This window comes from Pelobates fuscus, chromosome 10 (genome assembly GCF_036172605.1).
Source record: "Pelobates fuscus isolate aPelFus1 chromosome 10, aPelFus1.pri, whole genome shotgun sequence".
In the NCBI taxonomy this organism is placed as follows: Eukaryota; Metazoa; Chordata; class Amphibia; order Anura; family Pelobatidae; genus Pelobates; species Pelobates fuscus.
This window is the reverse complement of record NC_086326.1, coordinates 150,069,346-150,091,920: the sequence shown is the minus strand read 5'-3', so window position 1 is coordinate 150,091,920 and position 22,575 is coordinate 150,069,346. Positions and strand designations below refer to the sequence as shown.

General features: G+C 46.4%; 1 protein-coding gene across 1 annotated transcript in view; it reads left to right on the top strand.

Moving 5' to 3' along the window:
• The first annotated feature begins 1,602 nt into the window (after nt 1-1,602).
• Nucleotides 1,603-22,575, top strand: part of LOC134575214 (gastrula zinc finger protein XlCGF57.1-like) — a 34,409-nt gene continuing 13,436 nt past the window's right edge. The window contains exons 1-4 of the mRNA XM_063434468.1: nt 1,603-1,626; nt 8,853-9,364; nt 9,742-9,868; nt 10,043-10,144. Coding sequence (XP_063290538.1) covers nt 9,341-9,364; nt 9,742-9,868; nt 10,043-10,144 — 253 coding nt within the window. The 5' untranslated portion in view covers nt 1,603-1,626; nt 8,853-9,340. The remainder of the gene's footprint in view (nt 1,627-8,852; nt 9,365-9,741; nt 9,869-10,042; nt 10,145-22,575) is intronic.

Below are 22,575 nucleotides of genomic sequence, written 5' to 3'. Positions count from 1 at the left end.
ATTATCTCCTCCTTATCACATTATTAACACTCTCCATATTGCTATCTTAGTGCTAATGGCCGCCTATTGCCCATACTACTAATAAGGATTAATAGGAGCTTTGCCCACATCCATCATGGCGCCGGGTGTGTCACTCCAGTCTCATTATAATAAACAATATCTCTCTATTTCCTATTATCTCCTCCTTATCACATTATTAACACTCTCCATATTGCTATCTTAGCACTAATGGCCGCCTATTGCCCATACTACTAATAAGGATTAATAGGAGCTTTGCCCACATCCATCATGGCGCCGGGTGTGTCACTCCAGTCTCATTATAATAAACAATATCTCTCTATTTCCTATTATCTCCTCCTTATCACATTATTAACACTCTCCATATTGCTATCTTAGTGCTAATGGCCGCCTATTGCCCATACTACTAATAAGGATTCATAGGAGCTTTGCCCACATCCATCATGGCGCTGAGTGTGTCACTCCAGGCTCATTATAATAAACAATATCTCTCTATTTCCTATTATCTCCTCCTTATCACATTATTAACACTCTCCATATTGCTATCTTAGAGCTAATGGCCGCCCATTGCCCATACTACTAATAAGGATTAATAGGAGCTTTGCCCGCATCCATCATGGCGCCGGGTGTGTCACTCCAGGCTCATTATAATAAACAATATCTCTCTATTTCCTATTATCTCCTCCTTATCACATTATTAACACTCTCCATATTGCTATCTTAGAGCTAATGGCCGCCCATTGCCCATACTACTAATAAGGATTAATAGGAGCTTTGCCCGCATCCATCATGGCGCCGGGTGTGTCACTCCAGGCTCATTATAATAAACAATATCTCTCTATTTCCTATTATCTCCTCCTTATCACATTATTAACACTCTCCATATTGCTATCTTAGAGCTAATGGCCGCCCATTGCCCATACTACTAATAAGGATTAATAGGAGCTTTGCCCGCATCCATCATGGCGCCGGGTGTGTCACTCCAGGCTCATTATAATAAACAATATCTCTCTATTTCCTATTATCTCCTCCTTATCACATTATTAACACTCTCCATATTGCTATCTTAGAGCTAATGGCCGCCCATTGCCCATACTACTAATAAGGATTAATAGGAGCTTTGCCCACATCCATCATGGCGCTGGGTGTGTCACTCCAGGCTCATTATAATAAACAATATCTCTCTATTTCCTATTATCTCCTCCTTATCACATTATTAACACTCTCCATATTGCTATCTTAGCGCTAATGGCCGCCTATTGCCCATACTACTAATAAGGATTAATAGGAGCTTTGCCCACACCCATCATGGCGCCGGGTGTGTCTCTCCAGGCTCATTATAATAAACAATATCTCTCTATTTCCTATTATCTCCTCCTTATCACATTATTAACACTCTCCATATTGCTATCTTAGAGCTAATGGCCGCCTATTGCCCATACTACTAATAAGGATTAATAGGAGCTTTGCCCACATCCATCATGGCGGCGGTGAGGTCGCTGACGTCATTTCCGGTGTGTCAGAGCTCCTCCCCAGGCGGATTCACTGCCCTCACTGACGTCATATGTGTGCGCCGTGCAGATCGTGCTGAGCCGCTGGGAGCGGAGGGTGAGGCTCGGGGTTTCGGGGATCATTGTGTTTATTGGGGTAATTACTGGTTACAGGTCAGTGACCCCGCCCCCGGGAGCATCATGTGACCTGGTAATGCTGCCAATCATTAATCAGTGAGCAGCAGGGAGGATACAGTATCAGTAATGGAATGCTGTCACTAATCAGCTGATTAAACCAATAACCAAATCAATACATCATATATATAACATGGAGAGAGAGAGAGAGTAACATGGAGAGAGAGAGTAACATGGAGAGAGAGAGAGAGAGAGAGAGTAACATGGAGAGAGAGAGAGAGAGTAACATGGAGAGAGAGAGAGAGAGAGTAACATGGAGAGAGAGAGAGAGAGTAACATGGAGAGAGAGAGAGAGAGTAACATGGAGAGAGAGAGAGAGAGAGAGAGAAACATGGAGAGAGAGAGAGAGAGAGAGAGTGTAACATGGAGAGAGAGAGAGAGAGTAACATGGAGAGGGAGAGAGTAACATGGAGAGAGAGATCATTAATCAGTGAGCAGCAGGGAGGATACAGTATCAGTAATGGAATGCTGTCACTAATCAGCTGATTAAACCAATAACCAAATCAATACATCATATATATAACATGGAGAGAGAGAGAGAGAGAGAGAGAGAGAGAGTAACATGGAGAGAGAGTAACATGGAGAGAGAGAGAGAGAGTAACATGGAGAGAGAGTAACATGGAGAGAGAGAGAGAGAGTAACATGGAGAGAGAGAGTGTAACATGGAGAGAGAGAGAGTGTAACATGGAGAGAGAGAGAGAAACATGGAGAGAGAGAGAGAAACATGGAGAGAGAGAGAGAGAGAGAGAAACATGGAGAGAGAGAGAGAGAAACATGGAGAGAGAGAGAGAGAGAGAAACATGGAGAGAGAGAGAGAGAGAGAAACATGGAGAGAGAGAGAGAGTAACATGGAGAGAGAGAGATCATTAATCAGTGAGCAGCAGGGAGGATACAGTATCAGTAATGGAATGCTGTCACTAATCAGCTGATTAAACCAATAACCAAATCAATGCATCATATATATAACATGGAGAGAGAGAGAGAGAGTAACATGGAGAGAGAGAGAGAGTAACATGGAGAGAGAGATCATTAATCATTGAGCAGCAGGGAGGATACAGTATCAGTAATGGAATGCTGTCACTAATCGGCTGATTAAATCAATAACCAAATGAATACATCATATATATAACATGGAGAGAGAGAGAGAGTTACATGGAGAGAGAGATGGAGAGAGAGAGAGAGTTACATGGAGAGAGAGAGAGAGTAACATAAGCGCTACGGAATCTGTTGGCGCTACATAAATTGCAATAATAATAATAATAATAATGGAGAGAGAGAGAGAGAGAGAGTGACATGGAGAGAGAGAGAGAGTAACATGGAGAGAGAGATCATTAATCAGTGAGCAGCAGGGAGGATACAGTATCAGTAATGGAATGCTGTCACTAATCAGCTGATTAAACCAATAACCAAATCAATACATCATATATATAACATGGAGAGAGAGAGAGAGAGTAACATGGAGAGAGAGAGAGTGTAACATGGGGAGAGTAACATGGAGAGAGAGAGATCATTAATCAGTCAGCAGCAGGGAGGATACAGTATCAGTAATGTAATGCTGTCACTAATCAGCTGATTAAAGGACCACTCTAGGCACCCAGACCACTTCAGCTTAATGAAGTGGTCTGGGTGCCTGGTCCAGCTAGGGTTAACCCATTTTTTTTTTTATAAACATAGCAGTTTCAGAGAAACTGCTATGTTTATTAATGGGTTAAGCCTTCCCCCAAATCCTCTAATGGCTGTCTCATTGACAGCCGCTAGAGGCGCTTGCGTGATTCTCACTGTGAAAATCACAGTGAGAGCACGCAAGCGTCCATAGGAAAGCATTGTAAATGCTTTCCTATGTGACCGGCTGAATGCGCGCGCAGCTCTTGCCGCGCGTGCGCATTCAGCCGAATGGGAGGAGAGGTGGAGAATCGGAGGAGGAGATCTCCCCGCCCAGCGCTGGAAAAAGGTAAGTTTTACCCCTTTTCCCCTTTCCAGAGCCGGGCGGGAGGGGGACCCTGAGGGTGGGGGCACCCTCAGGGCACTCTAGTGCCATGAAAACGAGCATGTTTTCCTGGCACTAGAGTGGTCCTTTAAATCAATGACCAAATCAATACATCATATATATAACATGGAGAGAGAGTGTAAACGGGATCCACGTTCCTAGCCATGCACCAGCTAGCCCAAGTTCTCCAGGCTGACCCATATGCTCGTCGAGTGCCCGGAGCCCATGCATCTACCAAGAGTTGTCGATTAGAGTCCGAAACGCCTCGGATTTCCCAGGGTCCCCTGAAATGCGCCAGGCCAGTAGGCTGAGAGAGGCATTCACCAGGAGGGGGTGACAATCCCCTGACGGGTTCCGAAGAAGGTCCTGGAAGGTTGGCAGCAATCTGGGAAGATCCACCGCCATCTCCAATAGCTGTGGGAACCATGATTGCGTCCCCCAGAAAGGGGTGACGAGGACTAGTTCGGCCCGCTGGCAGCGGGTCTGGATGAGTGTGCGGGGGATCATCGAGATTGGGGGAAATGCATATAGTGGGGCTTCTTGCCAATTCTGCAGGAAGGCGTCCATGGCTTCTGCCGATGGGTCTGGTCTCCAGCTGAAGAAACGCGGGCCGAACTAGGGGCGTTAGTCGGGATGCAAATAGGTCTATAGCAAAAGGACCCCACAGAGATGATATAGTGGAGACCACCTCCACGTCCAACTTCCAGTCGCTGGCGTCCGAGAGATAGCGTGAACTCCAGTCCGCCTGGACATTGTGCAACCCCGGCAAGTATTCCGCTTGAACCATCAGGTTCCGTTCTAGACAGAACTCCCAGAAGTCTTTCGCTAGTCCGGCTAGGAGCGCCGATTGGGTACCGCCCATGTGATTGATGTACCGCACTGCTGAGACATTGTCCATGCGGAGGCGGATACATCTATGCGCCTGATCTTTCGCGAAGCTGCGGATCGCGAAGGAGCCCGCCAAGAGTTCCAAGGCATTGATGTGTAACCGGGCTTCGGTTTCCGACCAGCGGCCTCCCGTAGAGACGCCTGCGCAGTGGGCGCCCCATCCCTGTAGGCTCGCATCTGATTCTATGGTAAACATGGAGCCGAAGATCGCCTTGCCATTCCAAGAGGACAGGTTGAAAATCCACCAGCGGATTTCGTCACCAGGTCCGCGTAGGACGTGCCTTCCCGTAGGTGCACAATCTTGAGTCGTTGTAGGGCTCTGTAATGTAGAGGGGCAGGAAATACTGCCTGGATGGAGGATGTTAAGAGGCCGATCAAGCGAGCTAATTGTCGTAACGTGAGTTGCGGTCGGAGGAGAGCCCTGCGCAGCTCCTTGCGGATCACATGAACCTTGCTCGTGGGCAGGCTCAAGGATTCTTGAAGTGAGTCCACCATAAATCCAAGGAATTCTATCCGTGTTGTAGGGGTCAGACAGGATTTCTCCCAGTTGATGATAAACCCTAGACGGGAAAGGAGATCGATTGTCGTATGAGGACCTGTTGAGCTTGAGCCATGAGTAGGATGTCGTCTAGATAGACGATAAGTCTTATCCCTCAACTGCATAGCCAGACCATCGCCGGGCGGAGGAGCTTGGTGAAGCACCAAGGGGCCGATGAGAGGCCAAAGGGGAGGCAGGTAAAACGCCAGGTCTTGTTGTGCCATTGGAAGCGTAGGAGGTCCCGAGATGTTTCCGCCACCGGGACTGTCAAGTAAGCATCCTTGAGTTCTAGTTTCGCCAACCAATCTCCGTGCCAGAGTAGGTCTCTCAGGAGATGTATACCCTCCATCTTGAAGTGGCGATACTTTACCAAGGTGTTGAGGGGGCGAAGGTTTATAACCGGGCGCATAAGGCCACCTTTTTTTCTCCACGAGAAAAACATTGCTCAGGACCCCAGCGTTGCCCATGGGTGCCTGTTCTATCGCCCTCTTGTCTAGGAGGTTGAGCAGTTCCTCGTTGAGCAACATAAGATCGTGCCGAGAGAGGCAAAGTGGTCTGGGGGAGGGGATACTTACCGAATCCCCCACAAGCTCTATGTGAAACCCCCGTATTGTGTTGAGCACCCAAGTGTCAGACGTCAGGCCCGACCATGCTCGGAATAAATGTTGGAGTCTGTCCCCTACACAAACATGAGAAGAACATAGATGTGTGCACAGAGTGTGAGATTTGTAAAGACTCACCGTAAGGTCGCCTTGAGCCGGTGTATCCGCGGAAACCTCTTGGGCGCCGTTGCCGGCCGTGGGACGGGAAGAATGGAGAGCGGCCTCTTGTGTCATGATAGGTGGCCGTTGGACAATGGAGCCTCGTCCCGTGCCTCGGGACTGGAAATAATTCCGGCCGGCCAGACGGCTCCTAGATCTGCCGGCCCTGGTAGAGACCCGTCCCTGGAAAACCTTTCTCATAGAGGATTGTGCCTTATCAAGGGCAGTGAACGTTCCCACGTAACGCCCCAAATCTTTAATAAATGAGTCCCCAAACAAAAGGCCCTGGGCATCTTTACCGGCTTCCGTGAAGGCCAAGTTGGCTAATTTTGGATCAATTTTAAATAGTATGGCTTTACGCCGTTCAATTGATAGGGAGGTATTCACACTCCCGGCAATGCATATTGCTCTTTGGACCCAGCCACGAAGGTCCTCGGGGTCAACCATGCGGTGTTCCGCTTTGGCATCCTCCGCCAGGTCAAACAGTTTGGCCAAGGGGCCAAAAATGTCCAAGTGCTTGTCTTGGCAGGCACGCAGGGCTGAGTCTAGACCCTTGCGTGGGTTCCAGCCCAGTTTGGTTAGGTATTGGGTCATTTTAGGGTCCACTTCTGGGGTGTCGCACACTTTATTGGGGACTATTGGTCTGGGGCATTCTGCCCTAAGCTTGTTTCTTGCAGCCTTACTGAGTAGGCGCCGTACCCAGGCTTCTAGGTAGCCTGCAACGTGGTCCGCTGGGAGCCATTCCGCGGACCTATGGTGGTGAAGCTCGTCCGGGTCAAATAATGTCTCTCCTAGCGGATCGAACGGGACTTAGTCTCTGGAGCTGAAAAACGAAGTGTAGGAGAAGGTAATACAAATCATACAAATCCCTCCAGTGGATCAAAAGTTAGATGGAGGTCCCTTTATGACCGACCGCAAGCACATTTTCCTGCCCAAAACAGTTCCATAGAATTGGGCTGTGCGGTCGGTCAATTTCATGCAGAAAAACGACTAAGTCCCATTCGAACGAGCGTTCGAATCTTCGAACGGGACTTAGTCTCTGCAGCTGAAAGTTCAGTATGGGAGAAGGTAAGGGTCAGCGGTGTTCGTGTATTTGCGCATCCGATTTTAGTTCCACAGAATCTTTAGCATACACGCTGACCGCGTTCGAATGAACAAAGATGGCTGCCGCCACGTGTTCGACTGTCGAATGGTGGCCACCCAGCGGTCGGCAATTAACCTGCAGTAACCTCACAGCCTGGGAGGTAAATTGATGGCACACTTCCACTTCTGGGTGGTCCGCCTGTGTGGTACTTGGTTCAGTAAGCCCCATTTACTGAACCAAGTGGGAGAAAGCCAGGAACAAGTTATTTTACAGGTCTGGGGACATAGTCTTAAAGGGGCATTGTTGAACAAAGTCACCATATGTCCCCAGACGGTTCTTAAAGGGCCATACACACCCAATCAAAGTTCATAAGTTTTCAGGGGCACAATCTTCCAGGGGCCATAGTCATGAGGAAGGAGGCTGGCAAACGGGCTTCTCCACAATCCAGGGAAGCAGGGCAATTTCTCATTTAAAGGGCCAGTTACAAATAACAATTTGTAACATCTAGGTGCCTGGTCAGCAGGCTGTCCCATAGGGTGCGTGAGGGTTGCGCCTAAATCACTGGGATCTGTATCCATAGGCCGTGCCAGAAGGGCTTGGGCAATGGACTGAGAGAGGGCAGATGACATAGATCCCATTGCCGCCATAATGGCGTCGGTCATAGAGCGCTGAAGCGCAGTGAATTGGGGTCCCTCTGACAAGTGGGGGTTATCGCCCGAAGAGAGCGGGTTTGATATGGTGGCTGAGGTTTCCCCTAATGGGGTGGTATTGTCCCCATCCGTATGGGCGGGGGAGACAGGCATGTTGGGTTTAGGCATACTAAGATAAAGTTAGGGATTAACTTTAACTAAGATTCAGTGAGAGTAATTCACCCAAACTGACGGTTGAAGTAATAACAGAACTGCAATATACTAAAATCAGATTGAGGAAAGGTAATTTAAATTGCTGACAGACAAAAGACAGAGACTCTCACCAGGGCCCAGACTGTTGGAATGAGGAAGGCAGGTTCCAAAAGGGGGAGGAGAAAGTGAAAGGTCACTAGGCTGACCAGAAAAGAGCGGGAAAAGAAAACTCCCGAATTGATGCACTAGATAGATACAAAGGTGTAAGTATGGTGAATGAAAAAGTCAAACGGCCGTTCGCCTAAAGTATTCGACTGAAATATTCACCTAAAACAAGGGAAAAAACTACCGAACGGACGAAACTGCCGAATGGAACATGCGGACGTTCGTGAGAAACCAACGTTCGGCAAACGAACCGAACTAACGGCCGAATGGCTAATGGGGAAAGTGAATAGAAGACCCCTGTGTTCGTGCGAGGAAACGCACGAATGTAGGGTTCACCCAGGGAACATGAAGACAGGAGTACCCAGAAAGAAAATGTCGCTAAAGCGCTGACAGAGACCGGAAAAATAACGGGAATAGAGTCTAGAAGAGAAAAGGTAAAGATTTTTCACAAGGAGTAAAAGTGGGGGTGTCCCTAATGATTAAGGGCACCCCACACGGTCTGGGAGCCTGGGAGTAAAAAAAAACAACTAATATTTCAGCCACATAAAGTACATTAAATAAGATGTAAGGAAAAATTAATAAAGTTATCAGCGTATAGTAATGAGAAAGGTTAAAGTTAAACCGGATGTAAGGTAAGTTAATAATATCATCAGAGTATAATAAAAGGTACTTATCTGACGTGGAGCAGCAAAGAAAGAGAGGGAAATGGGAAGGCGGATCAGGGTATTATACTGGACATAGGGGACGTGGCTTGTGTGTGAAACATGTACCACCTTTTGCTTTTCATTTCTGTTAATGTTCTTTGCTGCTGTTGTGGACAGTAAAGAAAGGGATATGCAAATACGAGCCTCCGTGTCTTGTAATAAAATCTTATTGACTCTCAGGATCCTGCATAGACCTCAGTGCTCTGCTCTTGTGCATGTGCAAGAGCACAGTGTTCAAGTTGGCTCTTGACAGTTGAAGCACCAGGAGTTGAAGAAGACTGGATGGAAGATGATTGAGGTGTCTGCGAGGGACAGGTTCAGGTATGTAAAAACCTACCTTACCTTGCCTCTGATGGCTACTGAACCCGCGGAGGTGATGTCACTGTTGGGGGTCTTTGCAAATTAAACAGAGCAGCTAAAATGGAAAAAAGACTCAAAAACCAAACATTTACACTCATTTTATGATGGCGAATGCCTGACCGCTATATTTATATCCAGTAGGTTAATTCCTTTGATTTATGTACCTCCCACTGGGACCCAACAAGGTCACCAATCTCTGCTAGCATTGGAGTCCATTGTTTGGAGACCGCAAGTCATCCAGTGACTCCTGGAAAAAATAACCTAGAAGAAGGTGGAGGTGATTGAGAGATCTGGATCAAGTCTCAGAGATGGACTACCAGCTGAACAGACCGGTAAGGGATATATTCACAAAATACACTTCTATTGTTTTATCCTATCTTCCTGTCTTTGTGATAGGGAAGTATAACTCAAGGATATGGTAGAGGGAGAGAAAGATATTTATTATATCTATATAATGTGGTGAATTACAATATGAGAATATCAAGCTCAATTAATTTTTTGGATAAACTTTTCAAATGATCTCAATCTGTTAGAAAATCTTTTTTAATTATTTATCTACAGAATCCACCATTGACGTCTATGGTAATTTTCATTTGAAAAGATTATGGGAAACAATTAAAGGCTATAATTTGTAGTAGTTATAGTTAATGTCTGGCCAATTAATCCTGTTGTAGGTTGATGATCTGTAACAATGACATTTCTCATTTAGGATCAGTGTGAGTTTGAGGAAGTGGCCGTTTACTTCTCCGAGGAGGAGTGGGACTATTTAAATTATGAAGAGAAGGAGCTTTACCGGGATGTGATGATGGAGAATTACCAGACCCTCAGCTCTCTGGGTAAGAAAACGTCACCCTATTTAGAGGAAATCTTTCTCATAAGAACATATTCATATCTGGGACAAATTGACATTTCTTCACATATGTTCCTAACTCATCGTAATCATAATAAATGTGTATCGCTTGGAAGATCTTTAAATTCTAATTGTTAATGATGTGTCACGTTAAATACAGGAAGGATTCACATGACGCCTTTGATTATATCAGCGATTGAGCGAGGGGAAGAGCCGTATGTCAGGAGCCACCTGCAGGATAGTCTTTTGAATACTGGCCCAGGTTAGTAATAAACATGTAGGTGGTATTAGGCTCCTTTCTGGGTCAGAGATCTTGGCTTTTCTTTTTTCCAGGCTTCTCTACCTTCCTGATCTCTGTAGAGGAACTGAATTATTGTGAAACTCTCCATACAGCTCAGTGTGGTGAGAGTTTGCAGTGTTTAGTTACTCATTATGCCCCAGACAGACTCTGTTGTGCTTTGTTCCCAGGTTAAAGGGAGAGACTGTTCATTGCAGCTGCTGTGATTTGACAATATTGTTTAGTTCTCGACTATCTGGTATTGCTTTGTTTGAAATGTGAGATCCAGGAAAAAAGCTAGGAGACCGGGTTTTTTTAAACTAGCAAATATGAATTTTCAATGAGAAAAATGCAATTCTTAAAGGGACAGTAAAGTTATCAAAACCACTGCTGCTTAATGTAGTTCTTCTGGTGTCTATAGCCTGTTCCTGCAGGTTTTTTAATGTAAACACTGCTTTTTCAATGCATCTTTATGAGAAAATGCGAATTGGTACAGGCGGTGTTGTTTTGCACATGCGCAACATACTCCATATGCTTTCCTATGGGAAAGCATTCGCTTAGCTGAGATCATAAAGATCAGGGCCGGACTGGCCCACCGGGATACCGGGAATTTTCCCGGTGGGCCGCGGCACCTGGGGGCTGCTCTGAGCAAGTATGTGCCACCGGGTGGCCGGTCCGGTGGCACACCCTCTGAAGGGGCCGGTCAGCGGCCGCATTCCGCGCTGGAGCCGCCGGACCGGGTGGCAGCCTCGCCGGTCCGGCAGCACTCCTTTCACTAATGCAGACACACTGGGGGCTGATGGAGGAGGGAGGAGCATGTCTCTGTACCATGCTCCCTCGCGGTTCCCACAATTCCCAGCACAGGAACCGCGAGGGAGCATGGTACAGAGACATGCTCCTCCCTCCTCCATCAGCCCCCAGCGTGTCTGCATTAGTGAAAGGAGTGCCGCCGGACCGGCGAGGCTGCCACCCGGTCCGGCGGCTCCAGCGCGGAATGCGGCCGGCCCCAGCCCCACTCAATCAGGTAAATGGGAGGGGAGGGGAGGGGAGGGGAAGGGGAGGGTAAGGGAAGAGAGGGGAGGGGAGGGGGGAAATAAAGAGACACAAGGGGGGGATAAAGAGACACAAGGGGGGGGATAAAGAGACACAAGGGGGGGATAAAGAGACACAAGGGGGGGGGGATAAAGAGACACAAGGGGGGGGGGATAAAGAGACACAAGGGGGGGAATAAAGAGACACAAGGGGGGGAATAAAGAGACACAAGGGGGGATAAAGAGACACAAGGGGGGGATAAAGAGACACAAGGGGGGGATAAAGAGACACAAGGGGAGGGGGAAATAAAGAGACACAAGGGGAGGGGGGAAATAAAGAGACACAAGGGGAGGGGGGAAATAAAGAGACACAAGGGGAGGGGGGAAATAAAGAGACACAAGGGGAGGGGGGAAATAAAGAGACACAAGGGGAGGGGGGAAATAAAGAGACACAAGGGGAGGGGGGAAATAAAGAGACACAAGGGGAGGGGGGAAATAAAGAGACACAAGGGGAGGGGGGAAATAAAGAGACACAAGGGGAGGGGGGAAATAAAGAGACACAAGGGGAGGGGGGAAATAAAGAGACACAAGGGGAGGGGGGAAATAAAGAGACACAAGGGGAGGGGGGAAATAAAGAGACACAAGGGGAGGGGGGAAATAAAGAGACACAAGGGGAGGGGGGAAATAAAGAGACACAAGGGGAGGGGGGAAATAAAGAGACACAAGGGGAGGGGGGAAATAAAGAGACACAAGGGGAGGGCGGAAATAAAGAGACACAAGGGGAGGGGGGAAATAAAGAGACACAAGGGGAGGGGGGAAATAAAGAGACACAAGGGGAGGGGGGGAATAAAGAGACACAAGGGGAGGAGGGGAATAAAGAGACACAAGGGGAGGAGGGGAATAAAGAGACACAAGGGGAGGAGGGGAATAAAGAGACAAGGGGGGGAAATAAAGAGACACAAGGGGAGGGGGCAAATAAAACAGAGGGGCACAGTGAAAGGATGGGGGAAAGAGACAAAGGGGGGATAGAGAGATGGTGGAGGGAGGAAAAAGAGACAGGGGGAGAGAGAGACAGAGAGGAAGAGAGATGGGGGGGAGAGAGAGACAAAGGGAAAGGGTGGAGCCGGCAGGGGAGGGAGAAAGGACCCGGGAGGTCAGCCTGCAGCTCCTCTGCGTCCTTCTCGCACGAGCACAAAGCGTTGCCGCGGTTACCACGGCACTGCTCCGGCTCTCACGAGAGTGAACTCTAGCCCTGGAGCTATGGGCTAGAGTTCACTCTCACCACGAGTTCCTGGTGGTCGCAGTGTTGAGAGTGAACTCTAGCCCCATAGACACACTGCCCCCACACACACCATACACATTCACACACTGCCCCCCATATACACACTGCCCCCACACACACACACCATACACATTCACACACTGCCCCCCATACACACACTGCCCCCACACACACACACCATACACATTCACACATTGCCTCATACACACACACAGTGCCTCCATACACACTGCCCCCATGCACACACACACATTCACAGCCCCTCCCATACACACATTTCCCCACACACGCTACGCATTCACACACTACACCCCCACCCCCACACACATACACTGAACCTTTCACACACACTGCACCCCTCACACATTGTACCACTGCTCCTATACCCTACTACAGCCCCATATCCCAGCAAACCCCAGGTAAGTTGTCAAACTGTTCTTAAACGGTTTGACTACTTACTCTGTGAGGGGGTCCCGGTGTTCTATCATTCTGCTATACCTGTCAGATTTCTATACCCTCGTCACTTCCGGGGAGGGGAAGCAGCTGGATCCTGTGCTGCACATGCGTGTTAGCACTCCTGCTACTCCTCCACAGCCAGGTCCTGGAAGGTAAGTAAAACTAGTTTTACACTTTCATTATAGTTAGTGCATTCACTAAGCTTAGGACATGGGACATTTAGGGTTAATGTTAGGGTTCAAATTAGAGTTAGGATTAGGGACTTGTTCACATTTAGTGATATTTCACAATAGGGGAATATCACTAAATAGGGATTTCTCACACTCTATTTTAACCCTTACCCCAAGGGTTAGGGTAAGAATAGAGAGTGAGAGAGGTTAGAAGCACTTACCTAACCCTAATTTGAACCCTCACTTAACCCTAAATGTCCCGTGTGCCTAAGCTTAGTGAATGCACGAACTATAATGAAAGTGTAACACTAGTTTTACTTACCTTCCAGGACCAGGCTGTGGAGGAGTAGCAGGAGTGCTAGCACGCATGTGCAGCACAGGATCCAGCTGCTTCCCCTCCCCGGAAGTGACGAGGGTATAGAAATCTGACAGGTATAGCAGAATGATAGAACACCGGCACTCCTTGCACCATAACCACTACACAGAGCAGTAGTGGTTTTTGTGCATGGATTTTTTCTTTAAATAATCTACAAGTGCCCCTCCCGGGATCAGGCTCTGGATCCTCCACTGGTATATGACATGTATATTAATGTGTGTATTAGTTATATATATAAAATTATGTCTATTATATTTACACATATATTAATGTACATTTATATATGCATAATACACAGAGAAATGTCATTAATATGTACCATATGTAATGAGCAGATATTGGCCCAGTCTTGTTGCTAGGTAGGTGCACACTCCAGCACAATAACATATTTAAAAGTGAAGAGCGCACCCACAGGACTTCAAAGTAAACAAGACAACGTCAATTTTTTACAGTTGTGCCCAACATACATTCACCATTTCAGTCCCATTACCAAACTTTCCTTAATATGTCATGGTAGTTGGACTGAAACATTGATTACATGCAAAGGCACATCTGCTTAAAATAAATCAGCACTTTTGTTTATTTTGAACCATATGAGTGTTTTTTTTACGTTGGAGTAATAATTTTTAATTTTAAGTTCTCTTTTCTAACTCTGTATCTGCACACTATGCTGGCGCGACGCATTATGGGGCTGGTAAAATTTTTTTTTCCAGGGCTGCTTTTAATGCCCAGTCCGGCCCTGATAAAGATTGAGGATCTCAGCCGTGGAGGCTGGATCAGCCATGGTAAAACTGGGGTGCGATTGGAGAGGGACACATACTTAAAAAGACACACACACACACTGTAACGGAGCTCCAGTACTCCGACCGAGTACCTCCGCCAAGTCTGCTTCCTTGTAGCTATCAGGACCCTGAAACACTTCAGACCCAAATGCCGAGGCTTGACTGGGGTCACTTAGGGCCTTTTCCACCCTGGACCAAACACCAGACGACACATAGTGAAGGTTAAACAGCAACTGTTTAATGAAAACAGCACACATAGTTTAAACGCCCAACAGCCTCATTTACATACAATAGGTTACATAGATTACTATAGTACAAGATAGGGTGGGGTCAGACAATAGCAAGGGCTGATGGGAGATTGAGGAGGGACAGAGCAGCTAGATTAAACTGGTCTGGCAGTGTCCCTGGGACAACGCCCTGCTGGGAAAACAATAGGACAGGAAAAAGGGGGGAGGGGGGAGATGCACAGACCAGCAATACATTCAACATACCCTGCACAAATAATAGGCACGATGTGACAAAACACAAAAGGAATTTGGGAGCCCACCCATAATGTCTGTCTTCCATCCTCAGTGATGGTGACTACCGTCACACACACACTGACAGACGCACAAGCACTCTGACAAACACACACTGTGGAGGACCATGGGTAGCCCGACTGGTTACCTCCAATATTACCATCCTTCAGCCACTCTGGAACCACTTACAATGTAAAGAGACCCATTTTTCTCCCAGTAACTGGACGAGACACAGCTGTGGAGGACCAACAGAATTTTATTATGCTCTGCTTTTTGCATAGCCCCATGCAAGTGGTCCACTCCACAAACACACAGGGTTTGCATCCCAGGACCCTCTACACCTGGGACCCAAAGCGCAGGAAAGGGGGGTCCACCAGGTCCACTCAGACAAGGGGTCTCCCACCCAAGATGACAGGGGGTCTTTTTCCCAAGAGCCTGTGTGCTTGGGAGCCAAAGCGCGTCAAATAAGCTTGTCTCTGTCTCCCAGGCAAAGAAAAAGCCTGTCAAACTGGCCAGTGCCCCAGAAGTGTCCACGCCAACCCCAGGGACCCTCGCAATGGTCCATCCCTCGACCCGTCTCCGTTTGCAAGGTCTCTGTGTGGAAACCAGGCAAGGGAAGCGTCTCCTTTACGAACGCTCCCTCAGGTTGGCGTTCATCTATACAAAATGGCGGCCACCCAGGGGAGCACTCATTAATTACTTCCCTTGTGGTTTCACACTTATGTTGCATGTGTGAACGGTCTAATTAATTGGTGTGAACATTCTAATGGGGCACCGGGGGGGTCCCCGTTCGGGAGACGAATGGGTTCCATTCGTATGAACGCTCCCGAACGGGGAAACGGTATAATGCACAAAAAGCCAGGGAAACACACAATACAAAAAGAGTAAAATACACGAATAAGCAGTGGTTCTGCTACACACACAGACACATTCTGACATACAAATACAGAAAAAAAAGTCCTACTCTCACTCCCATCACTCCTGGGTGGCAGCAACGACCACAGTACACATCATCTCCAATACATATAGTAAAAAAACAAAGAAAAAAGTTACCTGCGCTCTCTCCTTAATCCCTATGTATATTTAAACAAATGGAGGTCCCTATATGTATTGGAGATTATGTGTGCTGTGGTCGCTCCTTTCGCCCAGGAGTGATGGGAGTGAGCGCAAGACTTTTCTTTCTGTATTTATATTCACTTTTTGTATCACACATCTTTGTTACAATGCTGCCGCCCATCCCATGTGTTCCCTATTGGGGGTTGGTGGGTATATGGGGGTGTATATGGGAAATACCCCTTTCTGTCTCATTGGAGATATCTTTGCCAGAAGCACAAGGAAGCAAGGTGAAGGGTCAGAGTTGGACCCGTCTAGGGGGGTCTGCCTTGACGTTGGCAGGCGGGCATTCCCTCCAATGGACATTGGAGTAACTGAATGACCTCCATTTGTTTAACCCCTTCACCCCTTAAGGACACATGACATGTGTGACATGTCATGATTCCCTTTTTTCCAGAAGTTTGGTCCTTAAGGGGTTAAATATACATAGGGATTAAGGAGAGAGCGCAGGTAACTTTTTTATTTTGTTTTTACATTCTGACATACACACACACACTCTGACAGACACACATTCTGACAGACACACATTTTTCACACACTCACAATTTGACTTGTTTGTTTTAATTTAAGTCCACCCAGCCTCTCTACCTGTAGGAGAGATGAGTGGATCGTTTCCCTGGGGTCCAGTGTTGCTGCTTTCTAATCTTCCTGCTTTTGCTCCCCTGTACGCTCTCTGGAGTGATGCCGATGATGACATCAGATTCTAGCTCCCGGCGTCACTAAACCACATGCAAGAGAGAAGAGAGGAACTGCAGGAAGATCATTGCTGCATCGCTTGCCTCCTCTTTTATGCCTCTACCCACAACGGCTAGTTTCAGTGCTCCCTCAGGTGGCCATTTCCAGTGTTCCCCAAGGTGCCCAGCTTTAATGCTCCTTGGGTGGCCGCCTTTACTAATGGCTGACAAATCCCAGGTGCCAGGGCAAATTTTTTTGTCGACTTTGTGCTTTGGATTTGTTGTTTAGTTATTTAATTTTCCCTTCTTCCTGCTACTCTGTGACATCATAAAGGCATCAGAATTTTGCGCTTAACTTGGTATCTTGATCTTCTATCAACGCTTAAATCAAATGTCCATAGATGCATCTCCCCATCCTTTAGCCCATCTGACCCGAATATATATCTCTCCCCCAGCCTGATTTTAAAACTTGCCTCTGATGGCTACAGAACCCCCGGAGGTGATGTCACTGTTGGGGGTCTTTGCAAATTAAACAGAGCAGCTAAAAGCACCCAGAGCTCCATCATCTGTTCTACTGCAACAGGTAGCCTTCTGGAAGACCGTTTCCCACCCATCCCAATCTCATTTCCTTATTTATAGATAGTCTCCCACACAACTTTAATTCTCCTGAAATGACATGTGCGAACACTGATCTGCACACCCTTCCAATCTCTTAACCCTACACAATACATACCCTCTCTCCCTACAAATAGCTATATATCACTCACCAATATTATATACTTTTATTTATTTATAAATTTTTCACTATTTGTGTCTCATTTTCCTCTACACACCTCATACCACTAACCTGAATCCAAATATAACGATACTGTTATTCTTAATAACCCTTTTCTCACTCCAATTTTGTTCACATCACTACTGCCATAAGCACACACCTCAAACTTCAACACAAATTATCATACACCATGGCATGCTTCCAACTGGAACACAAATTATCATACACCATGGCATGCTTCAAACTGGAACACAAATTATCATACACCATGGCCTGCTCTGTTGCTGTAACTTATCTGCTGAGTGCTGGTGGAGAGTTATAAAAAATAGCCCCCTACCCCCACCTCACAAAATTATAAAGTATCCCGTTCACTATATGGCCAAACAAAAATGATGTCCAAATTCCTATTCCTTATGTTACTTGCCCTTGCAAATGATGTGGAGTCTAACCCTGGTCCCCCAGCTAATTCTAGTCCTAATCTCCCCACTAAAAAAGGCCTCTCTTTTGTGCACTGCAACATCCGTAGCTTACTCCCTAAACTGGATGCACTGCAAGCCTGGTGTTCCCATTACAAACCAAAAATCACTGTGCTCTCAGAATCATGGTTAACGACTAAAATACCAGACACCTGCATTGCAATACAGGGGTATTCATGTTTTAGAAATGACAGAGCAAAGAGAGGAGGAGGCATGGTTATTTATATTGACAAGTCCATAAAATGTACTCCTTTATAAAACTATAACTCCCCATCTGCCTTTGATTTCCTTTCTGGCACAATTGAGATCCCTTTCACTAAAACTATCATTGTTGCAGGAATCTACCGCCAACCTAGCTCTCCGGTGCACCCCCTTTCTGACATAGCCCAACTACTAAGTGAAACTGTTGCTCAAAACCAAAAAAGTGAATTGATGGTTTTTGGAGATTTTAATATTGATTGGCTGAATCCTAAAAATAATAATTCATGTAGGCTGTTTAAGGCTTTGCAGCTAACGCAATTAATCTCCTCCCCAACTCGCATTAATATTTAAAGCCATAACCATGCCCCTCTGCGTAAAGTGCGACTAAAAGGGACACTCCTGCCCTGGGTTACAGTTGAACTCATTTAAATGTACCAGTTTACAGATTCACTGTGGTCAAAGTTCAAGTATACTGGCTCCATGAACGATCACTGTGCCTACAGACAATGGTGAAATGCATGCACAAAACAAACAAAAATGGCCCAACATTGCAGTGTAAATTTGAACAACAACCTATCAAATCCAAGAAACTTTTGGAAAATCATAAACAGCATACAAACCCAACAATCCACTCCCAACTTCCACTGTCAAAATGGACAACCAAACACTGAAACCCTAGATGTAGCAAATGCATTTAATAATTATTTTGTTGGATGTGCTACCACCCTGATTGCTAAAATAACAAATGGCACTCATTTTAAGACCACAAATAAAGATCAGGCCCTGCCAAATCTTAAATCCTCATATAAAGAAATTACATTTTAGACCTGTGCCTGTTAGTGCCGTTAATAAACATCTTAATAATTTAATAATTTAAAAATAAAAAAAAAACAGTGCGGACCAGATCAAATCCCAGCAATGTTGCTGAAGCTCAGTGCGCCGGCAATTGCTAAACCTGTCAGTACCCTTATCAATGAATCCCTGGTGTCAGGATACATACCCAAACTTTGGCAGACTGCAAAAGTTGTACCTATCCATAAAAGTGGTGACAATACTTTGGTATCTAACTATTGCCCGATATCATTGCTCCCGGTATTGTCAAAAATCTTGGAAAAATGCGTCCACACGCAACTGTGTGAATATTATCAACGATCAAATTATCTGACCCCTGATCAATCAGGCTTTTGTCCAAATCACTCAACTTCGACTGCCCTCTTAAAAGTTTGCAATGACATCCAAATTGGCATGGAACAAGGAGACCTAACTGGAGCTATTTTCCTTGATTTTGCCAAGGCCTTTGACACAGTAGACCAGGCATAGGCAACCTTCGGCTTACACCTCCCATGCTGCTTTTCCAGCATTATGGGTGTAAGAGCATTATGGGGGATGTAGTCCACAACATCTGGAGTGCCGAAGGTTGCCTACCCCTGCAGTAGACCATGCCATTCTTTTGAAAAAACTTAAAAACACAGGCATTGGTGATTGTCCGCTAACCTGGTTTCAATCGTATGTTTCAGACCGATTGCAATATGTGTCCATTTCTGATAGCGTTTCCCTCCCTCTTCCAGTCACGTGTGGTATTCTCCAAGGCTCCATACTTGGCCCCCTGCTATTCACATTATTTATAAATTATCTGCCTAACGTCTGCGAATCCTCAACTGTACATATGTATGCAGACGGCACTGTAATATACGCTAGTAGAATCCCGACGCACTCTTCATCTTTCCAGCCTTGTACTGGGAAGCTCCCACCCTATAGTAGAATGCTCTCCCCAACTGTTCCCACCTCCTATAACCTCCGATCTAGAACTAGCATGATATTTTGCATACCACAATAGAAAAATAAAGTGTCTTGATCCTCATTTTCCTACAGAGCACCGCAGTTATGGAATAACCAGAAGCCAAATCTTCATGCAATCTAAAATCTTTTAAGAGATCCATTGCAATATACCTCAGCACACAATGCACCTTTATGGTTGAATATATTTATCACCTGTTATGTCTTAAATTTAAATATGTGTATGTATATACATATATTGTTTGTATGTTGTATTTTTTTTATATTGTATCCTATTGTAACAATTCTATGTTTTGTGGACCCAGGACATACTTGAAAACGAGAGAAATCTCAATGTACCCATCCTGGTAAAATATTTTATAAATAATAAATATTAAGTGACTGTAGGAATTACAGTCCTTATTATAGACCATATAAACATAGAATGTGACGGCAGATAAGAACCATTCGGCCCATCTAGTCTGCCCAATTTTCTAAATACTTTCATTAGTCCCTGGCCTTATCTTATTGCTAGGATAGCCGTATGCCTATCCCATGCATGCTTAAACTACTTCACTGTGTTGAAAGAAAAAGGCCAGTCAATAACGAGGACAGAGCAGGGGGTAACCCTAATAGTGGAATAGAATCAAAGAGAAAAGTCTGTCCTATAGAATATATAAGTCGCAACGTATACAATAGGTGAAGAACAGTTAAAAAACTTAACTGTTCTTCACCTATTGTATACGTTGCGATTTATATATTCTATAGGACAGACTTTTCTCTTTTATTCTACTTCACTGTGTTGTGTCCTCTTGTTGTGGTAGTTTTTCTTCTTTTAAATATAGTCTCCTCCTTTACTGTGTTGATTCCCTTTATGTATTTGAATGTTTCTATCATATCCTCCTCTGTCTCGTCTTTCCTCCAAGCTATACATGTTAAGATCCTTTAACCTTTCCTGGTAAGTTTTATCCTGCAATCCATGAACCAGTTTAGTAGCCCTTCTCTGAACTCTCTCTAAGGTATCAATATCCTTCTGAAGATACGGTCTCCAGTACTGCATATAATACTCCAAGTGAGGTCTCACCTGTGTTCTGTACAATGGCATGAGCACTTCCCTCTTTCTACTGCTAATACCTCTCCCTATACAAGTAACAAGGACCTGTATCCCCTAGTCCTAAGTCCTACAAATGCTGCCAAGGATTCACTTTTCCTCAGTGAGTATAGATCCCAGAGTATTGTAACGGGCCCTGGGTAACCCGGCTGGTTACCCCCGCTATAAATGAATTACGAGACCCATCTTCCTCAGTAACTGGACGACACACAGTTCCAGGGGTACAACAACTTCTTTATTGGCCAAACTTTGCTTTATACTTTCTCCATGCGAGAGGGTGATCACACAATGACAGGGTCCTCCCAGGGTACTCCCCCTCCTGGTGGTCGCACCACAGTACCGGAGCCCTTGTCTCTTTGTCCCTTGTTCTCGCCACTCAGTGTCCCCATCCTGGGTCCTCCCCCTCCCAGAGGCTTGTGCGTGTGACAGGAACTCCAGTCGTTTTGTCCCTAGTTCCCACCACCCAAATATAGGGTTTCCTACTTCCCGTGCCAAGGGGTCTTTTTCCCAGGACCCTCTGCACCTGCTAGTCCCAGCGCGGGAAAGACTCCCGTCTACTGGGTTCCCGGGCCCAGAAAGCCCGCCAAACGGCCATTGTCCCCAAGAGAGTGTCCCCACCAATGTCAGGGATCCCCCCGAACGGTAACTGTGAAACCAGGCAAGGGAAGCGTCCTCGTTCGGGACACATGCTCCCCCTGGCCGCCGTCCCTAGTTGCTTCCACCCAGGGAAGCACTCATTAATTACATCCCTTGTGGTTTCACACTTCTGTTGCAAATTGGCAACGTTCTAATTGATTGGTGTGAACATTCCAAGGGGCACTGGGGAGGTCCTCATTCGGAAACCAAACTAGGTGGGAAGCAATCCACCCATGCTCCCCCTGGATGACGTTCCTCTAATGCATCGGTTCCCAACCCGTGGTAGGCGTACTTCCAGGGGTACAATTCTGTGCGCCGGGGGTACGTGTCAAAACCCCGGTAATGGCGGCGGTGCAACTTCCTCGCACGGGCTGGGGACCGCAAAGTGAGCAGGTCTGTTACAAACTGCCTTTTGTAACTGGTTCTTTATGTGACAAATTGCCCTGTTCCCCTGGCTTATGGAGAAGCCTGATTGCCAGCCTCCTACCTCATGACTATGGCCCTGGTGTGTATGGCCCTTTAAGCACATTATTGGGGCATATTGGATTTTAAAATACTTTTTATGCCCCTTTAATTCCATGAGAAAATTTGCCTTTTCCCCTCCCCCTTTCCTGTCCCATTGTTCTTCAGCAGGGCGTTGTCTCAAGGACACTGCCAGATCAGTTTAAACTGGCTGCTTTGTCGCTCCTCAATCTCTCATCGGCCCTTGCTAAACTTTAACCCCATGGCGATTTTATTCTGTTCGTGGTATCTGAGCGCTGTTCGGATATATTGAGATCCATGCACTCAGGGCCACCCGATGGATATGTGCTATGAGGGGCCCGGTCGTGCGCTGCAACGCTTTAATAGCCCTACTAACCTGACCGGAGAGCTGGGAGGAAGTGAGAGCTAGACGCACAATTCCTCCCAGGTGTTACCAAACTGCGTGGGAGGAGGCTGCGAAGAGGGTGGGGCGGAGAGGATCGGACCGGGACCTCCACTCTCAACAGCCGCAGCCACAGAAGACACACAAAAGGTATGTGTATGTGTGTTTTGGGTA